The sequence below is a fragment of the Hakea prostrata genome, chromosome 10 (assembly GCF_041222555.1).
Source record: "Hakea prostrata isolate BN-2017 chromosome 10, UWA_Hpros_2, whole genome shotgun sequence".
NCBI classification, from domain to species: Eukaryota; Viridiplantae; Streptophyta; class Magnoliopsida; order Proteales; family Proteaceae; genus Hakea; species Hakea prostrata.
Genome location: NC_142609.1, coordinates 31,680,740 through 31,703,960, shown reverse-complemented (window position 1 = coordinate 31,703,960; position 23,221 = coordinate 31,680,740). Strand labels below are relative to the sequence as shown.

Below are 23,221 nucleotides of genomic sequence, written 5' to 3'. Positions count from 1 at the left end.
CGCATCGCTATCAGTAAAGCAATCCAAACAGTGGAAAATATTGGATCTTTTACAATCATGATTCTCCAATTGTAAACCATTTGGTTTCCAAAAATTTGGTTCTTTAAATAATCACCTAATTCCTTTGTTAATACAAATCATGATTTTCTGGTGACTACTGGGAATGATATTCATAACATATAGAAGTCTCTTCGGGTACATCCGATAAAATTGGAACGATAAAGAGAAGATTAGCATGGCCCCTGCGCAAGGATGACACGCACAAATCGAGAAATGGTCCAAAATTTTCATATTCAAAGTTTTTAAGGGAAAAATCCCATTTTTGAGTGTCTTTCAAGTTTCCATCAAGCCCTTCATCGGATGGCCATCCGGTGTCTGATTGAGCTGATTTTGGGAGGAGATCTTCGAGACTTCTTGTTCTTAAAATCCAACGGTGGAATTATGCATTTGATATCTCTAAGTTAGTCCGATTCGTACGCCAAAAATATCCTTGTTGAGTCACATAGGAACTCTGAGTTTGATTTAAACTCTGAGTTTAATCTAGGAAATTACTCTACAATAGGAGAGCATACTCCAAAAATAGAGAAGGTTTTTGGGGAGCTTTGAAGGATAGAGAACCTTCTTGGAGCTTTGGGGGAGCGTAGATGACGAATTTTGGAGACGTTGGTTGGCTTTGGAGATCTGAAGCTTGGGAATAAGTTTTTCTTCATCTTCTTTCAATGTTCTCGAACTCTTCTATGATGGTTTTAATTTCTAGTATGAACTAATTTAATTTTTCTAGGAGTCAGATGTAGCCTATCTTTGAATTTCCACTCTTGAATTCATCAATATAATTCTGAATATTGTTTTATTTGATTGAGTTTTTACTTCTATTTATCGTGCTTTTGGTTAATTGGCCACTAATCAATTGATTCGTTAATCATAATGAATTGAGAGGGGATTTATGTGTTTAGTTCATTGAAGTAAAAGCCATAAATTACATGTAAGATAGAAATATACTTACATGGTTTGTGTAGTTATTACATGGGAATCCATAGAATTTAATGATTTCTTAGTTGTTTTAACCCACATAGAAATATAGTGGGTTAACAATTAAGGTAATTTTTATTAGTACTGAGAGAGACTAGTACATAGGGAAGGAAATCTCGACTATCAATCAGAGAAAAATATTTCATATTATAAAGATGGATCAAAGGGTGGAAATGCTCAGTTATGAGGAAATCTGACCCCCAAGGTCTTTAGTTATTAACAGATCTCAATTTAAATTTCAATTTGCATTATAGTCTAGAATAATTCTCTTCCTTATTATTTGTTTGAATAAAATTGGTATCATTAATTTGGTAGTTAATCTATAGTCCTCTAGTGAACGGTTTTTTATCATTATATTATTTGTTACAGCAGTGTACACTTGCCTTGTTATTTTATACAATAAGTTTTTTGGTCAAAATAGTGGTTCACATACTCATCTGATATTTAGCAAAGTCATCATATTCAACAAACCATAGAGGAACACAACTAAAAGACGAATATTTAATAAAACTAGAGACTTACATGTCATAACTTCCGTCTATTTTACTCTACTAATTAGACAAGTAAGCTTCAACCACTGATAAAAAGCTTTGAAATGACTTGAAAAAATTCTGCTTTTGAACAAAAAATTTTGGTCTTGAAAAAATGTTAGCATAGTGAATCTCATCCCATGGATAGGAATCTTAACCATCCACCCTCAACTTTAAATTAAATGCACGAATTTCTATGGATTCCACACAAACCATGTAAGTATATTTCTATCCTACATGTAATTCATGGCTTTTACTCGAATGAACTAAACACATAAATCCCCTCTTAGTTCATTATGATTAACAAATAAGTTGATTAGTGGCCAATTAATAAAAAACATGAAGAATAGAAGTAAAAACTCAATCAAATAAAACAATACTCAGAATTATAATGATGAATTCCAGAGTGGAAATTCAAAGATATGCTACATCTGATCCCTAGAAAAATTAAATTTGTTCATACTAAAAATTAAAAACATCACAGAAGAGTTCAAGAATATTGAAAGAAGATGAAGAAAAACTTATTCCCACGCTTCAAATCTCCAAAGCCACCCAACGTCTCCAAAATTCGTCCTCTACGCTCCTCCAAAGCTCCAAGAAGGTTCTCTATGCTCCCCAAAAACTTCCTCTATTGTTGGAGTATGCTCTCCTTTATACAATGAACTAAACAGATTTAATGATTTAAGAATCCTCTATTCCCTGGCAATGGTGCCAAAAACTTGTTGTGAAAAATAACAATGCAAGTGTGTGCTGTCGTAACAAGTAATATAATGATAAAAGAATCGTTCCCTCGAGGACTACAGATTAAGTACCAAATTAATTATACCAATTTTATTTGAACAAATACTAAAGAGAATAATTCTACCCTATAATGTAAATTGAAATTAAATTTAGATTTAAATTTATTAATAGGTAAAAACCTAGAGGTCATATTTCACCATAATTAAGCATTCCCACCCTCTGATCCATCTGTAAAATCTGAAATATGTTTTTCTTATTGATAGTCAAGATTCCCTTCCTTATCTACTAGTATCTCTCGAGTACTAATAAAAATTCCCTCAATTGCTAACCCACTATATTTCTATGTGGGTTAAAACAACTAAGAAATAATTAAATTCTATGGATTCCCGTGTAACAACTACACAAACCATGTAAGTATATTTCTATCATACATGTAATTTATCACTTTTACTCCAATAAACTAAACACATAAATCCCCTCTCAATTCATTATGATTAACAAATCAGTTGATTAGTGGCCAATTAATCAAAAACATGAAGAATAGAAGTAAAACTCAATCAAAGAAAACAATATTCAAAATTATATTGATGAATTCAAGAGTGGAAATTCAAACATAGGCAACCTCTGATCCCTAAAAAATTAAATTAGTTCATACTTGAAATTAAAAATATCAAATAAGAGTTCGAGAACATTGAAAGAAGATGAAGAAAAACTTATTCCCAAGCTTCAGATCTCCAAAGCCAACCAACGTTTCCAAAATTCGTCCTCTACACTCCTCCAAAGCTCCAAGAAGGTTCTCTATGCTCTTCCAAAGCTCCCAGAAATGTTTCACTCTTGCTAGAGTAGGCTCTCCTTTTATAGAGTAATTTCCTAGATTAAACTCAGAGAAGAAAATCAAAATCAGAGTTCCTATCTGACTTAGCCAAGAAGGGTTTTGGCATACAAATCGGACTAACTTAGAGATCTCAAATTCACAATCCCAACGTTGGATTTGAATATCAAGAAGTCTTGAAGCTCTCCTACAAAAAATAGCTTGATCGGACACCGGAGGACTTGATCGAAACTTGACAAAGACACTCAAAAACGGGATTTTTCTCTTAAAAACTTTGAATATGATTTTGTTTCCTCTTTTTCCTTCTTTGATCAAGTCCCAGATAGGAAATAAAATATTGAAGCATACAATGACTCATTTGCTCCATGTTTTTTATTTGAATAAGCTTTTAGAGTGCACTGTAACTTGATGAACAAGACTTTCCTTTCTAGAGTAGAATAAAATCTCCAGCCTGATTCCATTAGGACTATCTTTACAGAATTTTCCAATAATACCTCTATAGATTTGATTGATAATTTCCTATATGTAAAACTAATAAATCTTAATTAGAATTGGCTAGAAAATATATAAAATCACCAAAATTATACAAATTAAAGGAAACGGTGCAACATATTCATTTTCATATCATCTTAGGGTAAATTGATATAAAACAAATATAAACACATGGAAATATAGTTAATTAAACGTCTAAAATAATATGCATGAAATCAACTTATCAAATTACCCCTAACTTTAACATTTGCTAGTCCTCGAGCAACAGGATCAGACAAACTCTCATTTTGATTGAATATTCAATCTTAGTCAAGTTCAACCATAATTCAAAGGAATGGATAAAATAAGCTAAATAAGAGATGAATAGATAGATAACAAAATCAAAACTTTGGTGTATAGACCTTAATCAATCAAGTGTATGCATGTTTAAGATCCCAAATTCAACCGACAACTCCCTAGTTTCAAGGTCAATTCTCATATGTCCACCCTATCATCCCTCTCTCCACTAATGAAGAGCAATCACTTATTCAAGGTCAAGAGGACTCGTGAAAGTGGAAGAAATATAGAATAGGGATAAAATAGATGAAATACATACATGGAGATGGTAACATTGAAATTGAACATATATATTTTTTTCTTTTCTCTTCCTTTTGCAAAAAATATAGCAATTTCATATATATATATATATATATATATATATATATATATATATATATATATATGTTATCTTTTTTCATTCTCAAGACGATAACACATCTCCCAAGAAGCAGTCCAAGACATATCCTACACCCGTAACATGGCTCTCAAATAATTATCTATCCAAACGTTGTGCTGGCCTTAGTCCCTAAGCCCCAATTGTGCATTGTTAACCCAGTGAGAATCCAAAAAACTCACTCAGTGGCATTAACTATAGAGACCCGTAATTACAAGGAAGATCTACTCACAATGCTTTTAACAATCCATATCACCTTCGGTCTATTCAAGGGATCACACGACTTGGGAGAGTCGCCGATGATATACTAGCATATAAACCATATACATCTCCATGAAGTGAAACATGGTATAGTAGATGTGGAACAGATTAGAAGAGAATTATTTAAAAAAATAAAAAAATAAATAAAAATTAAATGAAAGAAGAATGGCCTCTATCATATCCCTAATGGTACACATGAATTTTGCGTCAAGAGAAAATCTTGGTGGATTCTAATATGCTGACTGAACAAAAAAAATTGCATTCTCATTTGAAAATCCCTAAATACAATAACTCAATAGCAAGGTTTAGTGCTCATAGGGTGGGTCACATAATCAAGGTTAAAGTGATTCAAATACTCATCTGGTATTTAGAAAAGTCATTATATTCAAAGAATTATAGAGGAATACAACTAAAACATGAAATATTAAATAAGATTAGGGATTTACAAGTCATAACTTCCTTCTATTTTACTCTATTAACTAGACAAGTAAGTTTCAATCACTGATAAAAGGTTTTGAAATGATTTGAAAAATTATACTTTTGAACATAAAAAATTTCTGTTTTTGAAAAAATTTCAGCATAGTGAGTCTCATCCCATAGACATGAATCCTAGATATCCACCACCAACTTTAAAATGATCATTGTCCTCAATACAACGAAAAAAATCAAAATGTCAAATGCATGCAATGGGAAAGAAAAATAATAAGATGTGAAGTAAGATGAAGAAGACTTCCCTGAAAATAGCTAGATCAATAAACACAATTCTCTGCACTGTTCTCATCCTCATCTTCTATGTCATCATCAGCATCCATCTGTGCTTAAAATTGTAAATATCAAAATTTAAAATACCAAAACCTGAGAACTCAATGCAAATTAACGAAGAGAATACAGTAATAAAAAGATATAATGCAATATAAAAACACCATTGGGTTGCCTCCGAAGTAGCGCTTGTTTTATAGTCTTCAGCTAGACTGTCTCTATGCATCATTTGGGATCTGTCAAAGTGATATCAAACTTTGGGAAGTCTAACACTCCATCCTGATACGCCTTGAGCCGTTGTCCATTGACTTTAAAGCGTGCATTGTCTCGTTCAATTTCCACAGCGCCATGTGGGAAGGCTTGAACAACTGTGAATGGTCTTGACCACCTCGATCGAAGTTTACCTGGGAAAAGTCAAAGTCTAGAGTTGAAAAATAACACTCTTGAATTCATCAATATAATTTTGAATATTGTTTTCTTTGATTGAGTTTTTACTTCTATTCTTCATGTTTTTGATTAATTGGCCACTAATCAACTAATTTGTTAATCATAATGGACTAAGAGGGGATTTATGTGTTTTGTTCATTGGAGTACAATCCATGAATTACATGTAGGATAGAAATATACTTACATGGTTTGTGTAGTTGTTACATGGGAATCCACAGAATTTAGTGATCTCTTAGTTGTCCACATAGAAATATAGTGGGTTAGCAAGTACGATTATTCAACAAGAAAGGCAAGAGGTACTTGCAATAATCGAAGTAGTAGAGGATGTTGCACAACTTCCACTGATGTAGGAGAATGATAAAGTCAACCAGGTCTTAGAAGGCACGTGTAGACCTTGGATGCAAGTTCAGATGTTGTATCATAAGGACTCTCATCGCCCTTGGGGTGGGGATACCATAGGAGCGATTGGAGGGGTAGCTGGAGCTAGAAGTGGTGGTCAGGCTAGGGCTTTGCAAAATCCGACTCAATCTAGGGTTTGTGTGATTGATATGAAATTGGGCTCTAGATTTGAAATGTTAAGCTCTACAAATCCAATTGTTGAAGAGGGAGAATCCTAGTCCAAATCTGAGGTTTCAAGGGTGCCAAAAATGAGTCAACTGCTTTCCAATCAAGAAGAGTCCAATAGGAGAAGGTCTTTGGGTAACACTGCGCAAAAAGGTATTCTGCAACCTGTGGGAACTAATAATGAGGTGACCATCTTGGGTGAGCAGACCTTGGTTCCACAAACTGTCACAGCCTTCTAGCCGGTATTCAATTACCCGAATACCCGTAGGTGTAATCCACAGCCCCAAAGATCAGGTCTCAAACAATCACTAATCATTCCACACAATAGTCCAATCATGAGCAAGAATAAATCATGTATTAATATAATTAAAGAATTAAATAAAATGTTAAGGATCTCAGAAGGATCTCAAAATAGAATCAGAGTGTGGAAGTGATGTGAAATCTAAAGTAAACAACTGAAAAGAATAAAGAAAATCAAAATATCCTAAGTGTTATTAGGAACGTATCCTTAAAGTAATATACTTCTTAAATTAAAAAATCTCTGTATCGTAAACGGCATAGATCAACTCATGAGTCGAGCTAATTCTAGTAGGGAAAACCAAGATACAAACATTCTTCATCGTGAACGTCATAATCACCAAAATCTTGTACACCGTACGGATTGATTGTAGGTGTTTCGTATTCTTGGATTTCAGTAACATTTGTATCTACAGCAAAGTCTAAAGCAACAAATTTCCTTGAAGGGTGAGCTCAAAAGAACTCAGCAATTAGTTCCCAAACAAATAACCAATATCACAGTCCAAATCAATACATTACATGATGCTATATGATAATGAGACAAAATGCAAGAATGCAACTATACTCTAACAGATGCTAGTCTCTAATGGCAGACACACATTAAGATAGAACACCAACCTCCTCTGGGTAGGTCTCGTCATTCTGATCTCTCATGGGTTGGTTACCGGTCTTGGGATCTCGAGTAAGGGGTGAAGGCATCCCTCTCAAACTATCACTATGGCTGAGGTTTAAGTCATTGCTCTCTCACCACCATTGGTATGAGTATTGACGGGTGTCAGGGTTATACCTAGCCCAATGGAAATCAACTACTCAATCACATCAACCTAGGCTCACATACTTCCCCTCATGGATCTCACAATCTTGGTTTGGTATCCTTCCCTACTAGAATCATTGTATCTTGCGGCATCAACCAGCTGAAACTACGCTAACCCTTAACCCTATTAGTCATCCACATATAATGAATGGGAAGCTCTCATGTCCTCTCACGGGTTTGCTACTGGTCTTGAGCGCCCATAAGCGCAAGTCTATTACATGCCAATGAATGACCCTTCACAACATGGTTGTATCCTTTCACGGGTTGGTTACCGATCTTGAGCTCCCACCACCCCACATTGCTATCACGGGTCGCTCGGCATCAATACCCACGCCAATAGGGTATGACATGACAGGGTTTCTAACCAAACTTAACTAGACTTTCTAGCTATGACATCCAATGATCATGAAAAGCGCCAAGGGGCACCATAGGATTGTGTCCCATACCACCTCCACTAATGTCCTAAGACATAAACACCTTAATGGTATTCCCCAATCCACAACCACAACCTACATTCACATTACACGATGGATTCAATCACATTCTCAAGTCACAAGTCAATCTTAGTCCATACAATCACATGTTGATCATATATATATCATTAATCATCTACATTCTGAAATTTTAGAGTTATAATAATCATTCCTAAACCCTAAAACAATAATATGTAATCATAAAAACATGTTCCATAACAATCAAGAATGTAACAACGGTTCCGTGCAAGTAAACGTCCTCACCTTGCTACCGATTTGTAACCTTGTAAATTAGGTCAAAGTGTATGTTCACACTTCCCAAAAAGTCCTATTAACATGTTGGTTTAAAGTTAGAAACAACCAACTTAGCAGTGGGTGGGTAGGTTGGGTTTGTTGTCGCAAGCAACCAACCCGGCCATGAATCTACCAAAGCTTGGGTGCATCACTTAGGGCAACCAGAGCAATCAACCAGCCTTCTGTGTATGGACAAATTTGGCTCAATTCGACAAGAAACTTCTCATTTGGGTTCTAAACTACTTCGAAATTATTTAAAAATTTCTGAAATCATACTGAAACATGATCTAACATAGTTGAGAGATTAATGAAAGGATAAATAATGAAAACCTAACGAATCCTATATTAGGTCTTCTCTGAAATCTTATCGTAGGATTTACGGATGAGCCAGAGTGAATGGGGATTCAGTCTAAAGTAAAGAGGATAGAAGGATTATGTCATTGCAGCAAGTAGAAACCTTCAACTAGCTCTTGGCCGTAGGAGGAATCACTTACAAGAAAAGAAATAGAATGAAGAAGATGAATGCTAACCTTTAAGAAAGCGAATCAGTGTTTGGAAACCTTGACGGATGATCTCCACACCTTCCTTCACCTTGGAGAGGTTTCTCTTGAGGAGCTTTGACATTTTATGATGGCTTTAGAACATAATGACATGTTTTAGTATGAAAAATCATTAAATAGGGCTTAAAAAATCACTTTTTCAAAAATACCCTTTTTCCCCCCGAAGCTGGGTGGGTCGCCTAGGGTGACCAGGGTAGGCAACCCATGCCTGGTACTTTTGTTCCAATAATGAAATTGAGGCCATGAATGCCCTAGCTCAGTCTTGGATCCTTTTCTATGCTACAGAAGAGTTCTACTTGATTTTTCACGACCTTCTACATGTGTTATCACCATATTCTTGATTAATCTACCAAGTCCGTCAACGTCCAAGCTAAATCTTCTTCCATATTCTAACAGAACTCCCAACTCAACATCATCTCGCTCTATTTCCATTGGTTTGGAAACCAATCCAATGGTCTCTACTTGGGTGGCCCATAGTTGCCTTCTACCCACACTCCAGGATTTTGGACCTATAGTATGGATTTCCGGGTTATGATTTTGCGGGATTTCACACAAATGATTAGACCTTATTTTCTACCTGTTGATCTAAAGCGTGCACGACCTTGGTGAAAAACATGTAGAATACTATAGGAGATGGTTGTTGCGATAACCCACATGTCTCGTTGGAGGAGAGAGAGAATTATAATCCTAATAATCTCCAGCTTATGTTGGTTGACTTAGTACCAGAGACAAAAATGGATGTGAATCAACTTGCCGTGAGGATGGAACGTGAGAAACATCTAGATGATCTAAACATGGGAAAGGTATCAGGTTCTAGAGATTCAGGTTACCAGAGAATCTAACTCTCATGACAGGGCAAGGAGTATATTGAGGATGCCTCCTACCCGTCTTGTGTTTCCCATGAAAATTTATGTTTGGAACTATAGACGAGCTGGTAGCCAGGCTTTTGCTACCTCCCTAAAAAATTACAGGAAGGAGCACAATCTGAATTGTGTGATTGTTATGGAAACCCACATAAATGGGTCTAGAGCAAAACAAGTTATCAAGAAAATCAGTGGTACCCTAAATTTTTGTAGTGATGCAGTAGGCCTGTTAGGCGGTATTTGGTTCATCCTCTTTAATAAGAATATCAAAGTCACTTTTGTCACACCCCACCCAGCCGGATCCGGTCATACCCGAATACCCTTAGGGTGATACACCGCAAGACCTAGGTTTAGTGATAATTCCATACAACACATGATATAACATAATTAAAAGGACAAGAATAAATCAAGTTCAAATATAAAGTTATCAAATCTGAATTTTCAAAAGATTACAATCATCCATTATCTAAAGTTAATCAAAATGGACATCAGAGTTTGAAGGAAGAATAGTTTGTTGTAGTGGAATTTAAATCAAACTGATTCCATAATGGAATCCAACCCCATAAGAATAGTCCTTGCATGGGCAAGAAGCTCCATGCAAGTCTACATCTTCTTCAATCACTCCTTCAAGAAAGTTTTCCGGCGACGAATCCTCTACTTGGATGGAGTCCTCATTACCAGCAGTATATTCTAATAGAAACAAATATATAAAAATGAATGAGTTCAACAAAACTCAGTGAGGTCAACTCAACATCGTATTATGCATTTGTTCACAAGATTCCACACCACACATATAGCATGAATATAGATAATGTAATTAATGATAATGTTATGATATATGAATGACTATGATATTATGCTCTTATCTCTATCATGAAGTCTCTATGGTAGAAACACATTAAGTTTGTTCACCAATCTTCTTTGGGCAGTCTCAGTCACTCTCCCTCAACAAGAGACGTCTATTGGGTTATTCGCGATTGTTGGGTAAAATCCTGTCAAGCCATGGTTAGGTATAAGTCACCACTCTCTCACATCACCATTTGGTATGAGATTTGGCATGTATCAAGGATAATCCTAGCCCAGTGCAAAGTTATACAGTCTCGTACTACATATGGTATATACTTCCCTTATGTCACCAACCAACTTGTATCAGTATCAATATCTCTCCTCATGGCTAGTGCCCTTTCTCTTCGATACTTTCCCACCTATGAATGGAATCCTCCACGGGAGGCATATGTTGGATCACATTCCTTAAACCAGTGGTCATCCACATATAATGGACAGAATGCTCTCCATGTCCTCTCACGAGTTGGTTACCGGTCTTGAGCTTCCGGGAGCCCTTATCTATTATACGCAACCCTACTGCCCTATGATGATAGTGGGCCTGCTTGACACTCAGGACCCAGCCACAAACATTACAGGTTAACCAGCCTTCAATACCCTTGCCGGGGGGTAGTTGTACTCATGAGGTTACTTAGCCAAATACTTCTAGACACCTAGCATTGATGTACTTAGGCCTAGATGCATACTCATGTAAGTTAACTAGGGTAATGGGTGAACCCACAACCCTAGTTGGTAAATAGATATATGAGAATCTAAGTCTCAAAACCAATCCCCCACACATTCTCATATCATCATTCAAAGAATATTGAAAATGGAAGCAAACATACTTCCTTACCTTTCATTTGTGCAAAGTCCCACACATTATCACAAGATAATAAATACTAAAGTAAGGCAAGATATCAAGAATGAAATTTAATTAACATAATTAAACATGCAAGATAAGGTTAAGTATATTCCTCGCCTTTCTAGTTAGTATAAGCTCTCAAAAGTTCCACAAAGTCACACTCACGAGTGGGTGATTTCAATCAAAATAAACCTAATCATTTAAGAAGATCAATAGACATAAATAAGAAGTCAATTGGGTTTTAATAGAGTTCCCAAAATCACCGAACAAAAGCATGTATTAATGTGTGTGTACCATATAGGGACTAGCATCCATTAGAGTATAGTTGCATTCCACTTCATGATATGTTGCACTATATGATGTATTAATTAGACTGTGATATTGGTTATTTGTTTGTGAACTCGCTGAGTTCTTTAGAGCTCACCCTTCGGGAATTTGTTGTAGATCCAAATATCACAAAAATTCGATATTATAAAATATCGGTGACTGATTCGTACGGTGTACAAGATTTTGGGGACTATGACTTTCACAGTGAAGAATGTTCGTGTCTCGACTGCACATGCCAGAATTAGTTCAACTCATGAGCTGATTTATACCATTCGTGATACGGAGATTTCGAGTTTCGAAATTGTATTTTACTTAAGGACACATACGTGATGTAACACTTAAGAGTTTTGATGATAATTAACCTTTCTAGTTAATTACTATAGTTTTGTCATCACATCCGCACTCTGATTTGATTTTGAGATCCCTGTTACTTGATATATTTCTTGGTTAATATTTTTTACATTAATTTATTCTTGTTCATGATTGGACTATTGTGCGGAATGGCGGTTTGTGATTGTTTGATACTTGATCTATTGGGCTGTGGATCACTCCTCCAGGTATTCAAGCAAATGAATACCGGCTGGCGGATGTGACATGTTCTTACATGATTCTTTGACCACATCAGTTTTAATGACACAGCCACCTAGTTTAATCGATTCTTCAAGTCCTACATATGTGTGCAAGCTTCATAGATCATATATAGCCTTTGTCAAGCATTGCGTGCTTGATTTGACAGATTTAGTGGCTTTCTTTTGGAGTTGGTTTTGAGTGTAGCATGTTCGATAGCTTCTTATTCATATATCTGATTAATGGCACATCTTGCTTTCATTACTCTGTGTAGATGACATTGCTCTCATCAGAAATTATTTGGCTTTCATTTAGTCTTCTATTTCCTCTTTGGCGAGACTTTTGTTGTGAAGGACCTTGGTCCCCTTTAATCTTCTTATTTTGGGCATTTAGGTGTCTCCTACTTCTTATGGTTTGTTTCTCTTATAAACTCAATGTATCTTTGGTTTACACTGTTGTGTTCATATGGATCAACTTAAGCTTGTGTCCACACCCATGGTGGCTTCTACTACTTCATCTTATAGTACACTCTATACCGATGTGACATTGTTTCTGGGTACAGATGGAGCTCTTCAATATCTTAGTATGGCCTGTTTTGATATTTATTTACAGTCAAGATTGTTTGTCAGGCTATGCATGCCCGAATTTGGCTGATTTCTCTTCAGTCAAGCGTATCCTCTGCTACATTAAGGGTACCATGGATTATGGGTTAAAAAATTAGAGTTCTTTTCAGTTATATGGCTTTTTTTTTGGTGCCGATCGGGCAAGATATCCCTCTATTCATCGGTATACAACCGGATTTTTTTCCATTTCTTGGGGCAAATTGCATTTCTTGGAGTGCCAAAAAGCATCCTACCATTTATTGATCTAGCACTAGGGCCGAGTATAGGGCCATGATTTCTACTATAGATAGCCTACATTGTTGAGTTTTCTTCTACAAGATATTAGTGTTCCTCGGGCGAAGCCTATTAGTCTGCTTTGAGCTTTACATCAGTGGGCAGATTTGTTTACTAAGGCTCTTCCTAGAAGAGAGTTTGAAAGTTTGTATTCCAAACATGGCCTTGATAGCTGGCCTTAAGTTAGAGAGGGCACGAGGGCTGTTGCGGAAAGATCTAGTACTCACATGTGTATTTTATATGATCAAATATGACATTTATCTATTACGCAATATACTATAAAACAGATATATGTTTCCCTTTATTTTAGTTCAGACTTCAAGAAATTTGGGCCAAAATAGATTTAGATTGGTGCATAGATGCACAAAAAAATAATAAATCAAAATAAGAAGTTGGAAATATACAAATCTCTAGTACCAAGTAATAAGACTTAATATCTTATTAACAAACTCTAATACCATGATAAGACTTAAAAAATACAATATTTTATTAATGAACTCAATAAGCTGCGAGCATGAGGAAGACCACGAAAGAATACATAGAAACACAAGATTATAAAATAATGCAGTATACCATGGGACAGCTATATAAACTACCAGGTTTCTTCACCTTAACACAAAGATACAGACTAAGTAATTAACGGCGACTAGGTGGAGGTGGAGGTGAAGCATTAGTGGATCCACACGATGCCCTGATCTCTCCCTCAGGTTCAAGCAGTACATTTACTGCTCCCATTTTGACTAGAGCAACAGCCAGTTGAGTATAGAAGAGCGAGTTATTGTTGGCTAGCATCTGCACGGTGGCATTAGTTCGAGTATCCAAGTCTATCTCTTGGTCAATTCCTAGAACACCTTTGTTTTCTTGAATTTGCATGAAGTAGGAGTTGTCTACAGTATTCACACTCAGCGAATTCTGATCCAGAGCAGCTATGCTGTCGTCTGTTGAGTTTTGAGGACATGTCGACTTCAATGAGTTAAGTAGAACATGATTCATTGTTGGATCGGCCATTCCAGTGTTGTTGTAACTGTAGAGACGATCACTAAAGGAAGAACAATGTGATACCCCTACTGTGAGCTCCTGAGAGTCACAAATAAACCCAGTATGAGACCTATTTAACATTAGTTCCAAGGCATGAAAGTAACTGTCTAATACCATATTCATTTGTGCAGGTTTAGATATTAGTGAAGATCCTCTCCACCGAGCCTATCTCCACAGCCCTATTCTGACACAGACAAAGCATGAGTGTATGGGTCCCATACTCATGTGAGTGTGTATAGGTGGAAGGTTAAGTTGGGTGGAAAGAATCTGAACTCATAAAATATAGAAGTGTAATGTTCTTTATCTTAGAGAATGGTCTCTTTTTGCATGCAAAGGCCATCAAAAGGGTATATATGTTTTCTTTGTTTACTTACCAATGAGAGCAACCATGTCTGAAACATTCATTCCTAGATTCCCAAATGCAGTAATAGAATCACCAACCGAAATTTCTGCTGGAGGTATTAGAGCCATAGCTTCGCTTGCTATTGAAATCAGACCATCTCTTCTCCCCGTTGTTACATTAAAAGTTTGTCCGCCACCCTACATAAACTCATTTCACGACAAAATCAAGAAGTGTCAAACAGAACTCCTTGCATGTACTATGTATACTCAGCATTAGTGTTTAGGCACAAGGGTTCCGTTAAAGAATTACACCATAAGTATCTAGTTTGGAATAATGTTTCTAACTAGTATTGTAGACAATGCTAAGTTTTATAGTTAATGGATTATCCCATAAGACCCATTACACTATTGGTTATAACTAAGCAGTAGCATATATTCAAACATAAGTTGTGTATAACTCAAATGCCTCAACATGTATGATGACATCAAAAATTCTTTCATTGAAACCTATCAAAGATTCTTAACCACCTCTGCTATTATGATAAGAAAGAAAGCATAATTTATAAACAGTGTACCAACACAACTGCTTCTCTAGCAGCCATGACGATGATATCAGCACAAGAAACAACTCCTGGGCATTTATCTTCTAGTACGGTTTTCACTTTGTCAATGACATCATAACCTTGGATATTTAGATTTGGAGGTGCAGTCTTCTCAGTTGTGTTTCCGTCTAAAAGTATTGATGCATCACATCCCTATTCAGATAAAATTGATATTAATATAGATAAACAAGCCTGATTGTAAGTAGCACAGACAGATAGTTTCAGTTGGCACTCTTGCGAGTTTCTTACCTTGACAAAGCAATCATGGAATTGCAAGCGTAGCATTGCAGCAACTACGGTTACGTCCGATGCATACTGCGAAGAGATAACATTTTGGACGATCTCCTCAACATTTGTACCATTGTTGGGACATCTGCCATTGTAATAGCCTATCTGCAAATCTGCATAACACAAACAAGTCCAGTTCACTAAAACTACCATACCAAGCCCGAGTGCAACTGTTGCCAAGGTTTTCATCATTGTTGGACCTCGATTTATGAGTACTTGAAAACACTGAAGTCTTAAGGAGGGAGACATGCCTCTTCTAGTATTTATAGAGTTAGTTAGGACTTGGTAGTTGAACATTGATGGTGACTTCTCCAACTTGCTTGGAAACAGATTGGCTGATCAGTTCTTGATGTTCTAGAAATGCTACACTCTCAGGCACATGGGAGGACTGACAATAATGATAGGCTCGTCTATCATAAAACTCACTAAGCATGCAACAGGTCCAATCATGGAAGAGAATTCCTCTCCAACTTTACTAGAATAATCCAGATTCGATTGGGTAGGACACCAAAAGCATTTAATATACAAATTTCTGAATTTATTTAATTTATTTTTCTTTACTAACTTTTATTACAGAATATCAAGCGGTCTTTTTTTTTTCTGGAAGTGAGGCAAGTGGATTTTTAAAACAAAAAGATGGATATATATACCCATATCCTTAGGTGAATTAAAAAGAAAAAAACCAAAATTTGACCACCCAACATCCATAGGACCACATTTTTTTTACCACAAGTTGCGCATCGCTATCAGTAAAGCAATCCAAACAGTGGGAAATATAGGATCTTTTACTATCATGATTCTTCCAATTGTAAACCATTTGGTTCTTTAAATAATCACCTAATTCCTTTGTTAATACAAATCATGATTTTCTGGTGACTACTGGGAATGATATTCATAACATATAGAAGTTGGAGATACATATACATTTTATATGGCAAATCTTGTGGTATGCATAAATATTTTATATAATTTTTTATATTAATCCATTGTCGTCCAGTGGTTAGGATATCTGGCTTTCACCCAGGAGACCCGGGTTCAATTCCCGGCAATGGAAAAAAACAACCGGAATGGATTAAAAGTATTTAGAAGACTTCTTTGCAGCCTAGATAACAAATTTTCTATTGGAGACTTTTGTAAAGCTTCAGAGGACATAGGACATCTCTTTATTCACTGCTCATTATGCTAGCCTCTTAATCTATGTGGTAAAGCTTCAAAGGACATAGGACATCTCTTTATTCACTGTTCATTTTCACGTGGATGTGGAGAAACTTTTGCAGCAAAGTTTGGTTATAGTTGGAAAACACCAGGCTTCACAGACTCCTTTACAGCTTGGATTAATGGATGTGGAGAAGCTTTAATACTTTCTTTGGATGGCCCGCAATCAAATCCGGTTTGAAAATTTAAATCTCGGGACTAATGAAGTGGTGAGTTTAATTTTTTCAGACTTCGTACAGTTTGGCTTTAAAATTGATGGAAGAAAAGTAACTCCTACCATTTTTTTCGGATGCAAGAAGACTGGGCCATCACTTCTCTGTCTTTAGTGCTGCTCCTCCACAAGAAATTTTTTGGTGTCCTCCTGCTGTAGGTTGGGTTAAACTAAATATTGATGGATCTTCTTTAGGCAATCCAGGAAGGTCTGGCGGTGGAGGAGTATTTCGAAATGAAGTTGCTACGGTGGTTTTCAATTTCAGTATTTTTTTAGATGTTAAAATCAACTTTGAGGCTGAATTGGAAACTTTCATTCACGGATTACGTTAGGCAAGGCATTTATAAATTAAAAAGCTTTGGGTAGAAAGTGATTCAAAAGCTGTGGTGACTTTAATACAGCAGAAGAAAATACCTTGGTATATCTTTCATATGTGGAGAGAGTTACAAGAATATTTGTTGACTATAGATTAGAAGATTTCACATTGCTATCGTGAAACTAATATAGTAGCAAATTTTTTGGCAAATTCGGCAATTAGAACAGGAATTTCTGATATTAACATTCTTTGGTCAACTTCAATCCTTAATGAATTTGATGTGGAGGCCTCTAGACGTCCTAGATTTTGTTTTAAAAGTTAGTGGTTTTCTAATCTGAGCAGGAACCGGTGAGGAAGAGTGTATTGGGGGCAACAGTTGTTGCGGGTAAGGGAGGTTGGTTCCTTATACGGTATTAATTGATGTATTTTAATATTTCTTCTTCACTTAATATAATGATCCTTTTAGCGAAAAAAAACATATAGAAGTTGGAGAAGTCAATTGTAAATGTTAAAATCAATTAATTTTTGGAAAAAAACATATAAAAAAACGCAAAATTGGGAAAATAATTACAAAAATAAATTAAAAAAATCCAAAGCATAAATAATAGAATACATAAACCGGAGAGTTAGATTAAAAAAAAAAAAAAAGATGTAATTGAGATTAATTTTAAACCAAATTTTAAAAGATGAATTACAAACCAAAAGTGGTAAAATTAATGAAAAGTAAATAATTCAAAAGTAAAAAGTCAGAGTTGAAAAATAAATTAAACATACTCTGATCATTCTTGATAACTTTGCCTAGGATCAGAATGTAGCCGGGAGGAACCGTTTCTATCGAAGAGCAAGGGAATGCTACTGTGGAAGAACTAGATCAGGTTCGTTGGAGTAACGAGAAGATCAAAAGAAAAGTATATGAAGATATCCTCCAGGAGCCCTTACTGGGGAAAACATAGGCCAAAACGCTAACAGGATGTCAGGTAAACAAAGATATAGATGAAATGATGGAAGAAGGCAATGGGATTGATGGCGAGGGATTCTCTATTGGGGATTCAGCTAACTGGGAAACTGATAATGAAGAGGAATCAGAGCGTAGTGAAGGGGAAGAGAGGTTATGCCCTACCATTATCTTGTCAAATGCTGAATAGGTGAGAGTTCAGGAACCCTGGAAGCAATCTTTGATCATCAAACTTGTAGGAAAGATGGTGGGATATAAGACTCTATTTGGAAGAATTAATGTGCTCTGGGAACCGAGTGGATCTCTGGACCTTATTGACTTAAGGAATGCTTATTACATTGTCAAATTTGGGAGAAAGGAAGATTATCAAAGGAATCTCATGGACAGCTTTGGTTAATCTCGGATTATTATCCCTCTGTGAGGCATTGGGAACCAAACTTTAAACCAGATGAGGTGACTCTAAAGAAACTCATTGTTTGGGTGAGATTCCTTAGGGGTGTCAATTTAATTCTTCAATACCCTCTTTCTTTAGAGCCTAGTGAGCTGAGTAGGGAAAGTAATCAAGGTGGATAAACTATGACAATGCAGGCTTTGAGGGGGTAAATTTGCTAGTGTCTGTATTGAAGTGGATATCACCAAACCTCTGCTATCATAATTTATCTTGAAGGGTCGGCTCGTCAAATCTTGTATTAATCCATGGATCATTTGTGCTATGCATATGGTAAATTTGGCTATCTTAAGGAGCAGTGTACGATATGATAAGTTGATTTCATGAATATTATTCTAGACGATTAATTTACTATCCTTCCATGTGTTTGTAATTGTTTTATATCAATTTACCCTAATATGATATGAAAATGAATATGTTGCACCCTTCCTTTAATTTATATAATTTTGATGATTTTATATATTTCCTAGAAAATTCTAATTAAGATTTATTACTCTTAGTGTGGAAAATTATCAATCATATCTGCAGAGACTTTATTGGAAAATTCTGTAAAGAAAGTCCTAATGGAACTAAGCTGGATTTTATTCCACCTCCTCAAAGGAAAGTCAAAAACATGGAGAGAATGTGTCCTTGCATGCTTCGATATTTTATTTCCTATTTGGGACTTCATCAAAGAAAGAAAAAGAGAAGAAAAAAAATCATATTCAAAGTTTTTAAGAGAAAAATCCCTTTTTTGAGTGTCTCTGTCTAGTTTCTATCAAGCCCTTCATCGGATGGTCATCCGATGTCTGATCGAGCTGCTTTTAGGAGGAGATCTTCAAGAATTCTTGTTCTTAAAATCCAACGGTGGAATTATGCATTTGATATTTCTAAGTTAGTCTGATTTGTACTCCAAAACCATCCTTGGTTGAGTCACATAGGAACTCTGAATTTGATTTAAACTCTGAGTTTAATCTAGAAAATTACTCTATAAAAGGAGAGCATACTCCAGCAATAGAGAAGGTTTTTGGGGAGCTTTGAAGGAGAATAGAGAACCTTCTTGGAGCTTTGGAGGAGTGTAGAAGACGAATTTTGGTGACGTTGGTTGGCTTTGGAGATCTGAAGCTTGGGAATAAGTTTGTCTTCATCTTCTTTCAATGTTCTCGAACTCTTCTATGATGGTTTTAATTTTTAGTATGAACTAATTAAATTTTTCTAGGAGTCAGATGTAGCCTATCTTTGAATTTTCACTCTTGAATTCATCAATATAATTCTGAATATTGTTTTCTTTGATTGAGTTTTTACTTCTATTCTTCGTGCTTTTGATTAATTGGCCACTAATCAATTGATTCGTTAATCATAATGAATTGAGAGGGGATTATGTGTTTAGTTCATCGGAGTAAAAGCCATAAATTACATATAGGATAGAAATATACTTACATGGTTTGTGTAGTTATTACATGGGAATCCATAGAATTTAATGATTTCTTAGTTGTTTTAACCCACATAGAAATATAGTGGGTTAACAATTACGGTAATTTTTATTAGTATTGAGAGAGACTAGTAGATAGGGAATGAAATCTCGACTATCAATGAGAAAAACATATTTCATATTATAAACATGGATCAAAGGGTGGAAATGCTCAGTTGTGATGAAATTTGACCCCCTAGGTTTTTAGTTATTAACAGACCTCAATTTCAATTTCAATTTGCATTATAGTCTAGAATAATTCTCTTCCTTGTTTTTTTTTCCACTAAAAGGATCATTATATTAAGCAAAGATGAAATATTAAAAATACATCAATTAGTACCTTAAGAGGAACCAACCTCCCTTACCCGCAACAACTGTTGCCCGCAATACACCCTTCCTCACTGGTTCCTATTCAGGTTAAAAAACCACTAACTCATAAAAGGAAATATAAGACATCTAAAGGCATCCACACCAAGTTTATTAAGGATTTAAGCTGACCAAGGAATGTTAATATCAGAAGTTCCTGTCCTAGCTGTCGAATTTGCCAAAAAACCTGCCACTGTATTAGTTTCACGATAGCAATGTGAAATCTTCCAATCTATATTCAGCAAATATTCTTGTACTCTCTCCACATATGAAAGATATACCAAGGTATTTTCTTCTGCTATATTAAAGTAACCACAGCTTTTGAATCACTTTCAATCCAAAGCTTTGTAATTTTTAAATGCATTGCCCAACGTAATCCGTGAATGAAAGTTTCCAATTCATCCTCAAAGTAGGTTTTAACATCTAAAAAAATATTGAAATTGAAAACCACTGCAGAAACTTCATTTCGAAATACTCCTCCACCGCTAGACCTTCCTTATTATTTGTTTGAATAAAATTGGTATCGTTAATTTGGTACTTAATCTATAGTCCGCTAGTGAACGAATTTTTTATCATTATATTACTTGTTACAGCAGCGTACACTTGCATTGTTATTTTATACAATAAGTTTTTTGGTCAAGGTTAAAGTGGTTCACATACTTATCTGATATTTAGCAAAGTCATCATATTCAAATAACCATAGAGGAACACAACTAAAAGATGAATATTAAATAAAACTAGAGACTTACATGTCATAACTTCCTTCTATTTTACTCTACTAACTAGACAAGTAAGCTTCAACCAATGATAAAATTTTTTGAAATTACTTGAAAAATTCTGCTTTTGAACAAAAAATTCTGGTCTTAAAAAAATTTCAGCATAGTGAGTCTCATCCCATAGATAGGAATCTTAGCCATCCACCCTCAACTTTAAATTAAATGAACAAATTTCTATGTGGGTTGAAACAACTAACGAATCATTAAATTCTATGGATTCCACACAAACCATGTAAGTATATTTCTATCCTACATGTAATTCATGGCTTTACTCCAATGAACTAAACACATAAATCCCCTCTTAGTTCATTATGATTAACAAATAAGTTGATTAGTGGCCAATTAATAAAAAACATGAAGAATATAAGTAAAAAACTCAATTAAATAAAACAATATTCAGAATTATAATGATGAATTCAATAGTGGAAATTCAAAGATATGCTACATCTGATCCCTAGAAAAATTAAATTAGTTCACTAGAAATTAAAAACATCACAGAAGAGTTCGAGAATATTGAAAGAAGATGAAGAAAAACTTATTCCCAATCTTCAAATCACCAAAGCCATCCAACATCTCCAAAATTCGTCCTCTATGCTCCTCCAAAGTTCCAAGAAGGTTCTCTATGTTCCTTCAAAGCTCCCGAAAAACCTCCTCTATTGCTGGAGTATGCTCTCCTTTATACAATGAACTAAACAGATTTAATGATTTGAGAATCCTCTATTCCCCGGCAATGGCGCAAAAAACTTGTTGTGAAAAATAACAATGCAAGTGTACGTTGTCGTAGCAAGTAATATAATGATAAAAGAATTGTTCCCTGAGGACTATAGATTAAGTACCAAATTAATTATACCAATTTTATATGAAAAAATAATAAAGAAAATTATGCTACCCTATAATGCAAATCAAATAAATTTAGATTTATTAATAACTAAAAATCTAGAGGTCATATTTCACCATAACTAAGCATTCCCACCCTTTGATCCATCTTTATAATCTGAAATATGTTTTTCTTATTGATAGTCAAGATTCCCTTCCCTATCTACTAGTGTCTCTTGAGTACTAATAAAAATTCCCTCAATTGCTAACCACTATATTCTATGTGGGTTAAAACAACTAAGAAATCATTAAATTATATGGATTCCCATGTAACAACTACACAAACCATATAAGTATATTTCTATCCTACATGTAATTTATCACTTTTACTCCAATACACTAAACACATAAATCAGTTTATTAGTGGCTAATTAATCAAAAACATGAAGAATAGAAGTAAAACTCAATCAAATAAAACAATATTCAAAATTCTAATGATGAATTCAAGAGTGGAAATTCAAAGATAGGCTACATCTGATCCCTAGAAAAATTAAATTAGTTCACTAGAAATTAAAAACATCACAGAAGAGTTTGAGAATATTGAAAGAAGATGAAGAAAAACTTATTCCCAACCTTCAGATCTCAAAAGCCAACCAACATTTCCAAAAATCGTCCTCTACACTCCTCAAAAGCTCCAAGAAGGTTCTCTATGCTCTTCCAAAGCTCCCAAAAATGTTCCACTCTTGCTGGAGTAGGCTCTCCTTTTATAGAGTAATTTCCTAGATTAATCAGAGATTGAATCAAAATCAAAGTTCCTATCTGACTCAGCCAAGAAGGGTTTTGGCATAAAATCGGACTAACTTAGAGATCTCAAATTCACAATCCCAACGTTGGATTTGAATATGAAGAAGTCTTGAAGCTCTCCTCCAAAAAATAGCTTGATCGGACACCGGATGAGCATCCGATGAAGGACTTGATCGAAACTTGACAAAGACACTCAAAAACGGGATTTTTCTCTTAAAAACTTTGAATAGGATTTTGTTTCCTCTTTTTCCTTCTTTGATCAAGTCCCAAATAGGAACTAAAATATTGAAGCATACAATGACTCATTCGCTCCATGTTTTTTACTTGAGTAAGCTTTTGGAGTGTACTATAACTTGATGAACAAGACTTTCCTTTCTAGAGTGGAATAAAATCTCCAGCCTGATTCCATTAGGACTATCTTTACAGAATTTTCCAATAATACCTCTATA

The 23,221-nt window shown here is 35.2% G+C and overlaps 1 protein-coding gene and 2 non-coding genes across 3 annotated transcripts; 2 read left to right on the top strand and 1 right to left on the bottom strand.

Moving 5' to 3' along the window:
* Positions 1-185: 185 nt before the first annotated feature.
* On the top strand, positions 186-288 carry LOC149002481 (U6 spliceosomal RNA). The gene has a single exon (XR_016170459.1). It is a non-coding gene; the product is annotated as a U6 spliceosomal RNA (small nuclear RNA).
* A 13,493-nt stretch (positions 289-13,781) lies between these two features.
* LOC149002480 (peroxidase 28-like) lies at positions 13,782-15,604 on the bottom strand. The gene is made up of 5 exons (XM_089138722.1): positions 15,377-15,604; positions 15,101-15,280; positions 14,558-14,723; positions 14,344-14,348; positions 13,782-14,219 (listed from the first exon to the last, which is right to left on the bottom strand). Exons 1-5 carry the CDS (start codon positions 15,602-15,604, stop codon positions 13,782-13,784), a joined length of 1,017 nt encoding a protein of 338 aa, XP_088994848.1.
* Positions 15,605-16,397: 793 nt separating this feature from the next.
* Positions 16,398-16,469, top strand: TRNAE-UUC (transfer RNA glutamic acid (anticodon UUC)). The gene has a single exon. It is a non-coding gene; the product is annotated as a tRNA-Glu (tRNA).
* Positions 16,470-23,221: the final 6,752 nt, after the last annotated feature.